Source organism: Pristiophorus japonicus, chromosome 1 (assembly GCF_044704955.1).
Source record: "Pristiophorus japonicus isolate sPriJap1 chromosome 1, sPriJap1.hap1, whole genome shotgun sequence".
Classification (NCBI taxonomy): domain Eukaryota; kingdom Metazoa; phylum Chordata; class Chondrichthyes; family Pristiophoridae; genus Pristiophorus; species Pristiophorus japonicus.
Window position 1 is genome coordinate 249,077,076 of NC_091977.1, and position 15,492 is coordinate 249,092,567.

Sequence of the window (15,492 nt, forward strand, 5' to 3'; positions counted from 1 at the left end):
AAAGATGAGGTGCTGTTCCTTGAGCTTACATTGAGCTTCGTTGGAAAAGTGTAGGAGGCCAAGGTCAGAGAGGTCAGAGTGGGAGTGGAGCGGAGAATTAAATGACTGCGACTGGAAGCTCGGGGTCACGCTTGCAGACTGAACAGAGGTGTTTCGCAAAGCGGTCACCCAATCTGCGTTTGCTCTCCCCAATGTAGAGGAGACCACATCATAAGCAGCGAATACAGTATACTAAATTGAAAGAAGTGCAAGTAAAATCACTGTTTCACCTGGAAGGAGTGTTCACCTGAAACCACTGTCTTCAGTTCCCACCACAAACTCTGTTCCCCAGCCACTGACTCCATCCCTCTCCCGGACAACTGTATGAGGTTAAACCAGACTGCATTATTCATGTGTGCACAAAGCGTATAATGACCCTGCTGAAAGCCATGGGAATTTTAAAAGCTACCTTCTAGATTGAACTTAAATTAACCAAATAACGATAGAAATGGTTGAACAGTTAAAAATAGAAGTTTTGCAATTGAGATTTTTTTACTTCAATAATAAATTTCAACTTATCAATGACAACAATGAGCTTCCGACCACATATCCCCACCACTACTAAGATCACTTATTTCTACCTCCATAACATTGCCCGACTCCGCCCTGCAAACTACCGTCCCATCTCCAACCTCCCTTTCCTCTCCAAAGTCCTTGAACGAGTTGTCGCCTCCCAAATCCATGCCCATCTTTCTCAGAACTCCTTGTTTCAGTTGTTTGGCACCTCTGCCACAGTAACAAGGTCACAAATGACGCCCTAATTGACTGTGACAAAGGTAATCTATCCTTTCTTGTCCTTCTGGACCTGTCTGCAGCCTATGACACGGCTGGCAACAAAAGTCTGCTCCAATGTCTTTTGACCATCGTCCAGCTGGATGGGATTGCACTCACCTGGTTTCATCCTATCTTTCCAGTCGTAACCATAGAATCACCTGCAATGGCTTCTCTTCCCAATCCCACACTGTCACCTCTGGTGTCCCCCAAGGGTCTATCCTTAGACCCCCTCCTATTTCTAATCTACATACTGCCCCTCGGTGACATCATCCAGCAACACAACGTGTTTTTACTTTTACGCTGATGATACCCAGCTCGACTTCTCCTCCACCGCTCTCGAACCTGCCACCTATCAGACTGTTTGTCCGACATCCAGCACTGGATGAGTAGAAATTTAGTCCAATTAAATATCTGGAAGACTGAAACCAATGTCTTTGGTTCACACCACAAACTCCATTCCCTTTCCACTGATTCGATCTCTCTCCCTGGCAACGGTCTAAGGCTGACCAAATCTGTTTGCAACCTCGGTGTCATATTTGAGCATGAATTGAGCTTCCTACCTCATATTCGTTCTATCACTAAGACCGCCCATTTCTACCTTTGTACTATTGTCTGTCTCTGCCCTTACCTCAATTTATCTGCTTCTGAAGCCCTCATCCATGCCTTTATCACCTCCATTGTAATGCACTCATGGCTGGCCTCCCTAGAACTACCCTCCATAAACTTGAGATCATCCAAAACTCTGCTACCCACGTGCTAACTCATACCAAATCCTGCTCACTTATCTCCCCTGTGCTTGCTGACCTACATTGGCTCCCAGTTAAGCAACTCCTCGATTTAAAAATTCTCCACCTTGTTTTTAAATCCCACTATGGCCTCGCCCCTCCTTATCTTTGCAATCTCCTCCAGCCCTATCATCCCCCTAGACCTCTGCATCTGCCTATTCTGGCCTTTTGACCATCCCCAATTTTAAAATGCTTCATCATTGGCAGTCATGCCTTCAGCTGCCTAAGTCCTAAGCTCTGGAAATCCCTCCCTACATCTCTCCACTTCTCATTCCTCCTTTAAGATGCTTCTTAAAATCTATCTCTTTGGCCAAGCTTTTACTCATCTGCCCCAATAGCTTGGGCTCAAAATTCGCCACCATTTAGCTCCATTTTTTTTGAGCGAACAGTGTCTTTTGGAACTAACTTAAATAGCAAATTTCACCAATGTTATAACGCCGTACTTAACAGATAACGGCCGATTTTTTTAGTTAACGTTTTTATGACATCACTTGGGGTCAAATCCACCCATTTTTGTGAGTTTCGCCAATAAAGATTTTTTTTTTAAACCGTGCTGGGGACCGCTTTGTAAAACCTTACCTTACCAAGTCGGAGTCAGATAGAAACCGGCGTTACAGACGCCATTTTGTTTTATCGGAGCTGAGTTATGAGTTTTGGAGGGAGGGAACAAGACTTATATTATATCCAAACAAATGAAAAATATTTGTTTGTGCGGAGGGAAAAGAAAACTTTATTTATTGCAGAAAATTGCGAGTTGAAGTTACACCACCGAACCGCTGCTCACCGGGCTCTAGGCACACAGGGTCAGAGTGTCAACCAGCAGGATCGCTCCCTCGGCCGGACAGAAGCCCGAGGGAGGAGATGGAATCCAAGCCAGGGATAGGGGTGTCAGCGTGGGGCCATTCGGCCAGGGATAGGGGTGGCCATGGCGGGCCATTTGTGAGCCGTTGGCTGGGACGGGGAATTTCAGTATCAAAATACTCCTAGGGCAGGTACAGCACGGATACAAAAGCAAAATACTGAATGCTGGAATCTGGAATAAAAACAGAAAATGCTGGAAATCTCAGCAGGTCGGCAGGGGAAAAATCAGCATGGATTAGCTACAGAGTAAAGCTCTACAATTTCACGTTACCCTGGAAACCTAAATGCTTGGGCATGCGTAGAACGGGGCCTCAGTTTTTCAGCGCTATCAATTAGCTCTACCCACAGAAGCTAAGGTCTTTCTGCGCAGCGCCAAATTAAAAAAAAAATGGCAAAACTTCGGATTTTTTTTGCCGCTACTTCGGCTTAAAAAAAAAATCGGTCATTAATCTTAAATTGCGCCAAAAAAAGGCAATGTGGAATTTTGGGACCAGTATATGGCTTGGTATCAAATATTGTTTATTTGATAACACTCCTGTGAAGCACCTTGGGATGTTTTACTACATTAAAGGTGCTATATAAATACAAGTTGTTGCCTCAGCTCATCTCATCTGCTGAAACTCTCATCCACGCCTTTGTTACTTCTAGACTTGATTATTCCAATGCACTCCTGGTTGGCTTCCCACCTTCCAACCTCCATTAGTTTGAGATCATTCAAAACTCTGTTGCCGTATCCTAACTCGCATCAAGTCCCATTCACCCATCAGCCCTATGCTCGTTGGCCTAAATTGGCTTCCAGTTAAGTGATGTCTCGATTTTAAAATTTGCAGCTTTGTTTTCAAATCCCTCCATGGCCTCACCCCTCCCTATCTCTGTAACCTCCTCCAGCCCTATAACCCTGTGCGCTCCTTCAATTATGGCCTCTTGTGCACCCCTGATTTTAATCGCTCCACCATTGGTGGTCGTACCTTTAGCTGCTGAGGCCTTAAGCTTTGGAATTCCCTCCTAAACCTCTCCACTTCGCTACCTCACTTTTATCCTTTAAGACACTCCTTAAAATCTACCTCTTTGACCAAGCTTTTGCTAATCTGCCCTGATATCTTATGTGGCTCGGTGCCAAATTTTGTTTTATATCACTCCTCTGAAGCAGCTTGGGATGTTTTACTACGGTAAAGGCGCAATATAAATATAAGTAGTTGTTGTTGTTGTTATACTGACATGTTAGATTTGCTTTCTCCTTTTTGCAAGCTCCTAGCTCCAAACCAAGGCCTTAAACCTTCTGCATGTACAGCATGAGGGCCGACTGCAGTGGAGTTGGTTCTGCATTATTCATGTGTGCACAAAGCGCACTGCACACTGATCCTGCTGAAAGCCATGGGGATTTTGGAAGAAACTATCCTCTGGATTGGATTTAAGATAACTGAATAGCTATAGAAATGGTTGAACAGTTACAGATAAACGTTTTGGAATTGAGATTTTTTTTTTAAGATTTCAACTTAGCAATGGCAGCAATGTTTTAAACATTTCTTAAATAAAATCTGAATAAAATCCATTTACAACACAAATGTATGAGAAAGGGGCATGGGAAATTCTCCGTGTTATAGTTGAAGAGAATATAAATTGCGATTTTGCAATACCATGCTCTCAGTGGAAAGGCATTCTTGCAAGGAGTATGGATTTGGAGAATTGAAGCTACAAATTGCAGCACTAACTCCAACCAACACTCCCTGCAAGCACAGCTTACTGCTGGGAGTGAAGGATCAGGGAATTACCCTGGAGTTCATATTTCAGATTTAAAAGCCAGCAGTGGACTGCCTGTTTTTTTTAATATTTGAACACAATTTTTTTCCTTTACTTCTCCTGAAGTTTGTGATTAATGGCACCTTGCCCAAATATGTGAATGAGTGCTGACAGGCTATTGGGCTGTGGAAGGCAACACAACCAAGCTTAATCCTGTCTTCACCTAAATCACACATACAAGTCCCGATTTACCTTGGGGCAGGCAGGGCTGAAAGAATGGTCCCCGGCACAGGTAAGTTGTGGGCAAGGGGATTCAGGAGGGCCTTGAGATCGGTGCAGGGAGAAACTTTAGTAGGTAAGGCCTAAACTTTCCTTGTGAGGTCAGAAAGGAAGCTTTTTTTAAAAAAGTAAAAAGACTTAGGGTTAGACTTTCCACTTTGCTTGCTAGCACCCAAAAAATGGGCGATGTTCCAGCCTTAGCGATGTTTCAGCCTTCATGATAACTGGACCATCACCCATTTTTTGGATAGCGACTTTCGGCTCAGCGATAGCCCAGCGATGTGACATCGCCCAGTGATAGCGCAGCGATGGTGAAGGCAAAAGCTTCCTTAGCAATGGGCTTCTGCACATGCGTGTTTTTTTTTTGTGGTATTTCGGGAGGTCAGGGGTCATCCACACATGCGCAGAAGGGGGAGAGATCGAGAGAGAGTAGAGAGAGAGAGATAGAGAGAGAGGAGGAAGGCAGAGACAGAGAGGAGAGAGAAAAGAGAGGAGAGATAGAGAGAGGTAAAGAATATGTCTGACCGTGATGAAAGTGTTAGAGATGTGGAGACTGGGAGGAAGAGGTCCAAACCCTTTTCGGATGAGGTGAACGAGGCCCCCGTTGTGGAGGTCCACTCCCGGTAGGCCCAATTGACCAGGGGAGAGCGTGGTGGGAACCCAGCATCACGGGCGTACTATCAGATATGGAGCGAGATCGCCGCTATTGTCTCGTCTGCGTCCCACGGAGCCAGGGGATCTAACCAGTGCTGCAAGCGCTGGAACAGCCTTGTGGCTTCAGCAAGAGTAAGTAAGATTTTATACTGTAATGATGCAAATTCTAAGTATAATTTTAATTATAATAGTCCATCTCCTGGATTGAATGCAAGCTTGTAATTATTCTAACATATAGAAGATATATCATCTCCGCAAAGATCTGGACATGGTGATGAACCTGTGACCTTTTTAAGTCTCTCTGGCTGCTTTCACTTACACAGGGACCCAGCATGGATGGGGGAGAGCTGCCTTTGCTCACTGTCTGGCCTGGGACAATTGTGGACATTAGCTACTGTCATTGCCAAGTTCAATGTAGATTGTATTCGAGAGAGATGTTTGTATCAAGCATTAGCTCCTAAACACTCCGATCTTTGTTATAACCCTGCATCAATTGTGGAAACTGTTGTCTATAAATGATAGAACCTAGTCAAAGTAGCTTATGCCATGCTCTTTTCACATTTGCAGAGGAAGATATCTCATAATCGCTCGCAGCAGAGGCGCACCGGAGGAGGCCCTGCTGTAATACAGGCACTCACTGACATTGAGGAATGTGCTGCAGCAATAGTGGGGGCCCACAGTCACGTGGTCACCACCCGTGGTGTTGCTGGACCCTCCCATAAGCCATGTGAGTAATGTGTCAAGCAGTGTTAAAGTAATGTTACATTATTTCATTATAAAAGAATAGACAAGTGATGTCATGTTATGCATGCAGTCTCTGTGCTACTCTCATGTTGACAACATAAGAACATAAGAGCAGGCCATCTGGCCATCTGTCCCCTTCTCTGTCTGCACCCCATAAACCCTCGCTCCCTTATTATTCGGTCTATCTGCAACTGATGCAGGCTCCACAGCTCTCTGGCGCAGTGAATTCCACATAGATGTACCACCATATGATGCATTAATATGTAATGTCTCTTGCTCACATTTATTGGAGTAGTGCTGCTCCTCCTACGTATATCAGCATGGCACAACAAATCCCTTCTGTTCTAACAAGCTCAATTGTGTTTTGCAGACTCCCAGCTCTAGAGGCACCAGTGGAGGACACACCCTCACATGCACCTACCTCACTGCATGTGTCATTCACCACGGGTGGTGAAGAGGAGACCACCGTGCCAGAGGAGGAGAAATACTTGGAGACAGAGGAGGATGCCTCTTGGATCCCTCTGTTGGTTGAACCTGCAGCCACGACGTTGATTTCCACCGAAGAGGTACCGGCAACAAGCGACATGCAGTTGGCGACGCCAAGAGGCACATTGGTGTTGTCACAGACCCCACAGAGGCCGGGTCAGCGGCTTGAGTAAAGGCCTACCCTGGACGATCGCATAGACAGCCTGGCACGATTGTGCAAGGAGTCTGTTGCGATCAATCGCGAGCAACTCCAGGTGTTTGTGGGATTCACGGAGGAATTCTCCCGGGTGTCTGCTCACCAAGTGGAGGCGACGCAGCAGATGATCCACGAGGTGTGTGAAAACACCACCTCCTCCCATGCATTACGGCATGTGTTCTGGGCGGCACACAGCACTGCACCCTAAGGTCTCGTGACCACAAGCACCAGCACACAGGCGGGTCCGAAGGAAGCACCACCTCCTGACTCGGAAGGCGATCCCCCTGTTTTGTCTTTCCCTCCAACAGCCTCCCAACATGCTATCGTGCCACATATCCCCCACCATGGCAGGAAATCTTGCCGTTGCCCACTGCACGCCAGCTTCGTAGCAGTACCCAGGGACCAAAATGAGTGGGTGAGGTAAGGAGATGGTTGGGTCCAGGATTTGGAGGGAAACGTAGCCGCAGGTAGGGAGGGGTTGCAATATTTTTTTATATTGTACATATTGTTAACATTGTTTATTGTTGGTGTTTTTATTGTTGTTTCACTATTGGGGTGTGGGTGGGGGGTGGGGGGGCATTTTTGTGTTTGTTATTAAAAAATAATGTTCAAGAGCTCTTATTTTATTAAAATAATTTTCTTTCACTTCAGAATTGTTGTGCAGTTCCTTCTAATAGCGTAAGTTTTAGTAAAACATGAATGCAACTGTTGTAAAACAATGGTCAAGCCGGACCAAGTAAGGATGAAACGTCACTTATTAATATAAATATAATAAAACATCTAATTGTGAGTGGATCTATCTTTAAAAGGCCCATAAATAATTCACAAACTATCTAAGCCCCTGTTTAAGCAGCCTCCTCTCTTCATTCGACGTTCAAACTGGCATCCGTAGTGCCGAGCTCTGTAAGGCCAGGGCAAAGCAATTATTCTCCAGCAAGGCCAGGGAAAAGCAACTATTCTCCAGCGATGTTCTCGGCGAGCGATCAGCCCGGCGATGTGCTGAAAGTTGCGCTGGGCAATGTGCGGGCGATCACCTCGTCGATGTTCCAGCCCAACTTTCCACTTTTTAGTCAAAATGGGTGATAGCAGGTCGTTTTGGGTGATATATGGACACTAGCCCAGCAATGTTAAGTGGAAAGTCTAGCCCCTTGGATATTTTCTTGACTGATTCCATCAGTCATATTTAAAGAAGGACCGCACCAGTTTCCAGTGGCTTCTTTCTCACCTGCTCAGAGGAGCAAATCACAGACTGCGGCATTACAGTGGTCCTAACACCCCATTGTTTTTCTAAACTCCCACCAGCACCATTGTATTACCTACATTCAATGCCCAATGTAACAGTCACACCCTTTCTGCTCAACCTTGCCAAGGAATAATCAAACTCTATCAATGATTAATACTGCACAAATATACAGAACTGTATTAGACCTACAATATTTGTGCCAAAAAGTTTCTTGTAATCTGTACCATGATAAAGCATGTAAATATTGCATTGCTCATGAAAAATACTAAAAATGACTGCTTCAGATGTACTTACTTCCATAAATTCTGGTGTAATGGCTGTGACTCTCACAGAAGGCAAAAACAATCTACTGTAAAGCACTAAACAAAAGCAAAATACTGCGGATGCTGGAAATCTGAAATAAAAAGCAGAAAATGCTGGAAATACTCAGCAGGTCAGGCAGCATCTGTGGAGAGAGAAACAGAGTTAACGATTCAGGTCAATGACCTTTCATCAGAATCCTTCCACCAGTTCTGATCAAGGGTCATCACCAGGAAACCTTAACTTTGTTTCTCTCTCCACAGATGCTGCCTGACCAGTAGAGAGTTTTCCAGCATTTTCTGTTTATATTTCTAATATTAAAACACTGTTGGTAATTCTATGCATATGGAAAAATACATTTCGATGTGTGCACAATGCTAATTTTATGAAACTTGCATGCCAAAAGAAAATACGAGAGCTCACCAGTAATATAAACTAGAGCATCCCATGGGACTTTTCCTTCTTGACAGTAGAGGTTCAAATTGAGAAGAGCACATTCTCGATCACTATCGCTGAACTCATAACAGATGTTCCAACCCAATGGACCAAACTTCTTCCTTTCCTAAAGCAATACATCACAATTTCACGCCATGCAATAGACAGGCATTTTATTAACAGAGAATCAATGCTGCGTATGTCTCACCAATCATTCAAAGTCTTAAACCAGGTTACATCTGTAACCATACACATCTAAGGCTTTGTTGTTAGATAATTTCAATGCAAAGTAATTTTGTTTTTCAAATGAGTCTATATGCATTTTTGATTAGTAAATAAAAAATGAGTAAAAGGCACAGTTGTTGGGCATGTGATCCTATTATTCATATTCACACAGCATATGAATGCACATTTTAAGCTTTTTGTGCGCTTGTTGATAAAATGGTAAGATGAGAAAGCTGAGTGTTTTTGATCATTGTGCATGCTTTACTTCCTTGGGGCTCAATTTTCCCCGGTCATTTGCGCCGTTTTTTTGGCGCACGCTGTTTTTTTTGGTGTATTTATTTTTTTCAAAGCTTCCCCCTGCGATCTGCGCCAGAGTAACTGACTTAGTTACGATTTTTCTAGGCCATTTGCTTTTGATTTTTCTAGGCCATTTGCTTTTTTAACGTCATAGTTCCCTCATAAACTAATTTTATAATTTTTCACAGTTTGGCCAAAATTTTTTCCTCCTCGGTCGGCGTATCTGGCCTCTTCCAAGAAACCTTTTGGGCACTTAAGAAAACCAGCTTACGTTGACAAATTGGCGCTGAAAGACGCCATTGTTTTTAATCGAAGATTTTGGAGGGAGTCAAGACACTGTAAAAATCAATATTAAAGTTCAACTTTTTTTTAACCTCTCAACATAGTAAATGGAAGTTTGTTGGATTTCAGAAGTTTTCTCTTTTTAAAACTCACTCACATGCCACCACCAAATATCTTGAAGCAGGGCTGGAGGGTTGTAGCTTTGGCCGGCAGAATTGCCTGGACACAGGAGCTCAGGGCTTAGCTGGAAAACAAGCCCAGGGGGGACGGGGGACGGGGGACGGGGGACGGGGGGCAGAGGAGAGAGAGAAAGCAAAGTGCCGATCAAAAGGTTTCTGCAGACTCAGCCCATAAAGCGAAATGCCGATCGGAAGGCTTATGCAGACTGAGCCCAGGGAGCGAGTTGCCAATTGGAAGCCTTCTGCACTGAGCCCAGGGAGTTGGTCGGAAGGCTTCTGAAGACTGCAATGAGTAAGGGGGGGGGGGGGGCGGAAGAGAGAGAAAGGGAGAAGTCACAAGATTGCAATTAGGTAAAGGGGGGGGGGGGGGATGAGAGAGGTCACAAGACCTTGGGTGTGGTCCTCTATCTTGGGGAGAGAGAACTGTGAACCTGTCCTGCCTGATTTCCTGCCGTTTTGAGCTTCTTTCAAAGGTAAAATGTAAGTATGGAGGCAATACTGATTCGATGTCATCGCATCAGGAACATCAGGGCCCGTAGGGTGCTGGTATATCGAGACAGGCATTCATACCTCCATCTGAGTGTTGCAGACTGTGTCAGAAGGTTGCATTTCCACAAAGAAGTTGTAACTGAGATCTGTGAGTTGGTCAAAGCAGACCTGCAACCTAGAAACATCAGGAGGACTGCTTTGTCAGTTGAAGTGAAGGTTACAGCTGCACTTTCATTCGATGCCTCTGGCTCGTTTCAAGCTACAACTGGGAATGTGTGCGCCATTTCTCAATTTACAACACATGTCTGCATTCGCCAGGTGACAGCTGCACTGTATGCGCGGAGGAATGACTTCATAAAGTTCACCATGACTGCCCAAGCAATCCATGACAGGGCTGTGGGCTTCTCCAGGATTGTTGGCTTCCCAAAGGTACAGGGTTCATTGCACCCACATCGCCTTGCGAGCATCTTTGGAGGATTCCGAGATGTACAGGAACAGAAAAGGCTTCCACTCTATTAATGTACAGCTCGTGTGTGACGACATGGATCGTATCATGTCAGTCGATGCAAGATACCCTGGGAGCACACATGATGCGTTCATACTACTTGACAGCATTATCTGCCATCATTGAGAGGACCATTGGCATCTTGAAACAGCGTTTCTGATGCCTGGACCATTCTGGGGGCTGTTTGCTGTACTCCCCTGAGATTGTCAGTTGTTCACTGTTGTGTGCTGCATGCTGCATAACTTAGCCATCATGAGGCAGCGCCACCTGGTAATGGAAGACCCATCTGCGGTGAGAGTGGCTGATGATAATGATGCAAAAGATGCAAATGACGAGCAGGAGGACGACGACGAGGATGAGGAAGCCATGCAAGTGCCTGAGGCCAGAGCACAACGGCGGAGGAGGGCGGGCCTTTAACGATTGCTCGAGCCTTACGCTAGCAACTCATCCGTGAATGCTTTACTGCTGCCTGAAGGCTCAGCGACAACTATTCCATTTGTATTTAGAACTATTCTATTAGTTTTCTGTTTGGAGCTGTTCCATAATGTTGTGTTGTGTTAATGTAACAAATGATGGAAATTATTCTTGTTTACTTCAAAAGTTGTGTTAATTACCAAACAAATAATGGAAATGATTCTTCTTGAGTTCCAAAAGTTGTGTTATGAATGGAACAAATAATGGAAATGATTCAGTTTTAATGTAAAATATATTTTATTCAAAAGTTTAACAATTCTTTTGTACTTAACTTAAATAAAATTATTCTTGTATCAAACTTTACTTTATGATGTTAAGATCACTTGTAAACTTGTAAATTTACATAACTTACAAAAAACTTTTAATTTGAGAACAGTTACAACAGTAATAACACTAACAATAGCAGCAAAGAAAGGCTGCACCCACCCATCGCTCCTCCACCTGTTTTGCTCGGTCTTGGACAGTCCACCACCCCTGCCCACAGGTGGTGGCACAGTGTTTCTGGGCTTGGTACAGAGCTTATTCTTTCTAAGATTTTGGGTACTGCGCACCTGTTGAGGGGCGGTGGGGCGGGGGGGAAGGGGGCATCAGCAGCAGGCGGCAAGTTGGAGGACCCAGGCGGCAAGTTGGAGGGTCTGGCTTTGGGCTCTTCAGAGTCTGGTGTGGGGACTGGAGTGGGAGCGGCAATTGATTCAGTCAAGGGGCACGGGGTCTGGGTGTGTTCCATTATTGCAGCAGCTCACTCCAACATGCCGTCCATCATGTGCCGCCCTGACTTTGTCTCAACGACCTGAAACATTCCTTCCCTCATTGTCAGTGACAGTGTTTGCACTATCTCTGACATTCCTTCCCTGATGGTCATTGACAGCGCATCAGCTACCTTTGACATTCCTTCCCTCATGTCACTATTCCCTCACTGATGGTCCTGGACATCGTTCCCATTTCTCGTGTCATTGCTGTTACTTCTCCTGACAGTCCTGCTACCTCATCATTCACCCCACTGATGGCATCCAGGAGTGATCGGGTAAGAACAATGCTCTCCGCACTCAATGACATCATCTGAACCACATCTGTTAGATCCTCCACCTCAGGAGAGCGTGGTCGAGCTGGGACAATGGGGCCCTGGGTGTGCCTCGCTGCACCCCACCACTGGGACCTGCAACCTCGGAAAGTGGGGCCCTGGGTGTGCCTTGCTGCACCCCAACCACTGGGACCCGCAGCCTCGGACATTTGGAAACCACAGAAAGTCCCACCAGCACTCAAACCACTAGTCACGAAAGGTGCTGTCACTGCAATGAGCGGCACCTCCTCCAAAATCAGTAAAACAGTGGAGGCTTCATCCAACTCCATCCCCTCCCCCTCACCCCCATGGTCTGGAGGGTTGGATTCGAAGATGTTATCCTGTTCAGTCTGGTCCTCGTCTGAATTTCCTACATCGTCAGGGTCGGCCTCAAGTTCTGCAAAATATAACTGAACACAGACAAATGGTTAGCAGCAGAAGAGGGGGCAAGGTGGGTGGCATGAGTAGGCTCACGCACCGCAGACCAGGCAGCAGGCTGATTTGAAGGACCACGATGAATGATAGCACATTGCATCAACCGAAGCATAGCTGATGGAGACATCCCCAGGAACCAAAGAATAGCTAGCCCGCGCAGTACTTAACATTTAACAAAGCCAGACTGTAGAATTTGCAGGACTTACCCTCTCCCTCGAGTGTGGGCCCAACTTGTGCAGTGGTGATTGCTTTTCTCCAGGCAAGATCCATCAAAGCAGCAACCCTTTCTTCCAAGGGCGTCAGTGGCTTCAGATCTACGGGCCTTCTCCTGTACGAGTTCTTTCTTGTTTGTTGTGTGCCACTTTCCTCTGCAAAGATGAAAATATAACTTTTTAGAGAGGGTGTCTTTCTGCTGGGTGGGACATATACAGCTGGTTACATTTACAATTGCAATTGCATTGAATAAATGAAAATATTACTTACACTAACTACTTGACCAAGGTCCTTCCACTTCTTTTTACACTGGCCTCCAGATCTCGGGGTGGTTACCACTGCACAGTAATTTTCTGCAACTTGGTTCCAGCATTTCTTCATTTCTTTGGGTGGAACTTTTATGTGACCTCTGCTGGTGTCCAGCTCCTGCCATCTGGTCTCAATCACAGTAACTAGTGCCTCCACTTCTTCCAGTAAGAAATTCTTGGTCCTTGCTCCGCGTTGCATCTTGTATTGCTGCAGCTCCGATTTTTCCAATGCTCTCACACAGCTCTCCTTCTCACACACACAACAGGCTCTTTAAAAATGGCCGATTGCCAACTCGGAGCTGCACTGCGCATGCACGTTCTTGGCAACGATGTCAGAAACGTAAATTTTTTCCCGCGCATGCGCAGAAGGTGCTGCACCGTTTTTCGGCAGACAGCAGATTCCACCCCCTGAACACGCTGCACAGCACCTAATTCAAATTATACATCGGGGAAATTTTGGCATATTATTTCTGCCGCATTTCTGACGTGGAAAAACAGGCGTAACTCTGGCAATATGCCAGAAAACGGGTTTGGGCAAATTTGAGCCTAAGGTTTTTTTTAACTTGGTATGCATCATTGGTGAAAATGTGGACTTCAGCACCATGGAAACGCCAGCAACATTGTACAGAGAGCAGAGTTGCCGTCGTGCTCAGCTTGACAAGTCAGAATATTGGCAAGAGTTCAGGTATGCTCAAGCTAGCAGATGCCTGGCAGATTACCAGCAGTCAATACTTCTGGTGAAGCTTGGCCCTTCAATGGCACATGTGGCGACTCCTAGGGGATCCAGGTCAGGATCGTGCCCTGGACCCCCAAGTACCAAAGATTTTTATCATTGAATTTCTAGGTTCCTTATGAAGGGGGCATAATAGAGAGTCTTTTTTTGGGGGGGCAGGCAAGCAAGCACCCTTCAACCCAGACTGACAACTTGCACCAAAGTTTGTGGTTTCTGGCAGAAGGCCTAGATGTTCCCCTCCCTTTCCGCGCAATTTGTATAATAATTACAGGATCTTCGCCAACTCCGCAAATTTTGGTTGCGGAAGCACTGGTTTGCCCCAAACAGGTGTTTCCCAATATTTACCTCAGGATGTGTCCTCTGTGGAATTTTGCCCCAAAAGTTTCATTTCTTCTGGTCTACATTCAAGTGAAGAGCATCTTAATTACTCTATGTTCCCAATAGTATTCCATGTAAAAAGTAAAACACGGGCGACTGTTCTTCCTTCCTTTCCCCCACCACCCTAACATTGGACAGTAACAGTGCAACCAAAGTGTACTGCGCGAGTTCAGGCCTCAAAGCGTTGTTGTCTGGGGGCAAAGGTTAGAAAAAAAATCAGCTACATGGCATTAGCTGCTTGTTAATTAAACCAGGCTTACCTGAATCACAGCATGGAAGAAACAAATACCAAAGATAAGTTTTCTCCACTTCCTGCCCAAGGTATGCTCCTCAAAGAAAGTTGGTGTAATCTCTGTGAAAGCTCGTCGGATATTAGCACGAAGACCCTTTGGAGGTTCGTTGGTGACCTGAAGGAGAATATTCCAAGTTACTCAATCATCTCGTTTCACCTAGATTTGTTGTTTTACTCTACATAAATCATCAATGGCATCTTAAAAATAAGATTTAAATTCTGTAAACTAAGCAGTTTACATACAGGATTGAGAATATATTAAAAAAATGATAAGTTGGCTCAGAAATACTTCTATACTTGTAGGAGGGACTATCAGGTAATGTTACACGACAAACTGGAAACAATAAGGCACCATTCAACATTATATAACAGCTCAAACGGTAACTCAAGCTGAGCAGAAAAAAGGGCAAAATAGAAAATGTCAAAAACAACAACTTGTAAAAAGATATATAGAGAGAGAGAGGAGAGCACCTTTAACGTAATAAAACGTCCCAAAACGCTTCACAGGAGTGTTATAAGACAAAACAAATACATTTGACACTGAGCTACATAAAAAATAATTATGGCAGATGACCAAGAGCTTGGTCAAAGAGGTAGGTTTTAAGGAGCATCTTAAAGGAGAGAGAGGTAGAGAGGCGGAGAGGTTAGAGGGGTAATTCCAGAGCTTAGGGCCCAGGCAGATGAAGGCACAGCCACCGATGGTTGAGCAGGTATAATCAGGGATGGTCAAGAGGGCAGAATTTGAGGAGCGCAGACATCTCGTGGGGTTATGAGGCTGAAGGAGATTACAGAGATAGGGAGGGGCAAGGCCATGGAGGAATTTGAAAACAAGGATGAGAATTTTGAAATTGAGGCATTGCTTAACCAAGAACCAATGTAGGTCAGCGAGCACAGGGGTGATGGGTGAGTTAGGACACAGCCTGCTAAGTTTTGGTTGACCTCCAGTTTACGTAGGGTAGAACGTGGAAGACCAGCCAGACGTGCGTTGGAGTAGTCAAGTCTAGAGGTAACAAAGGCTTCAGGCCAGAATTTGCTCTCAGCAACGAACAAACGGCACCAACCATGCAATTGCTCACATAGTTTCTA

The 15,492-nt window shown here is 45.2% G+C and overlaps 1 protein-coding gene across 2 annotated transcripts in view; it reads right to left on the reverse strand.

Moving 5' to 3' along the window:
* dnah6 (dynein, axonemal, heavy chain 6) overlaps positions 1–15,492 on the reverse strand; it is a 669,683-nt gene that overhangs the window by 153,114 nt on the left and 501,077 nt on the right. For both annotated transcript variants that reach the window (XM_070888374.1, XM_070888373.1), the window contains 2 exons: positions 14,375–14,521; positions 8,525–8,663 (listed from right to left, as the gene is read on the reverse strand). In XM_070888374.1, the coding sequence (XP_070744475.1) occupies positions 8,525–8,663; positions 14,375–14,521 (286 nt within the window). The remainder of the gene's footprint in view (positions 1–8,524; positions 8,664–14,374; positions 14,522–15,492) is intronic.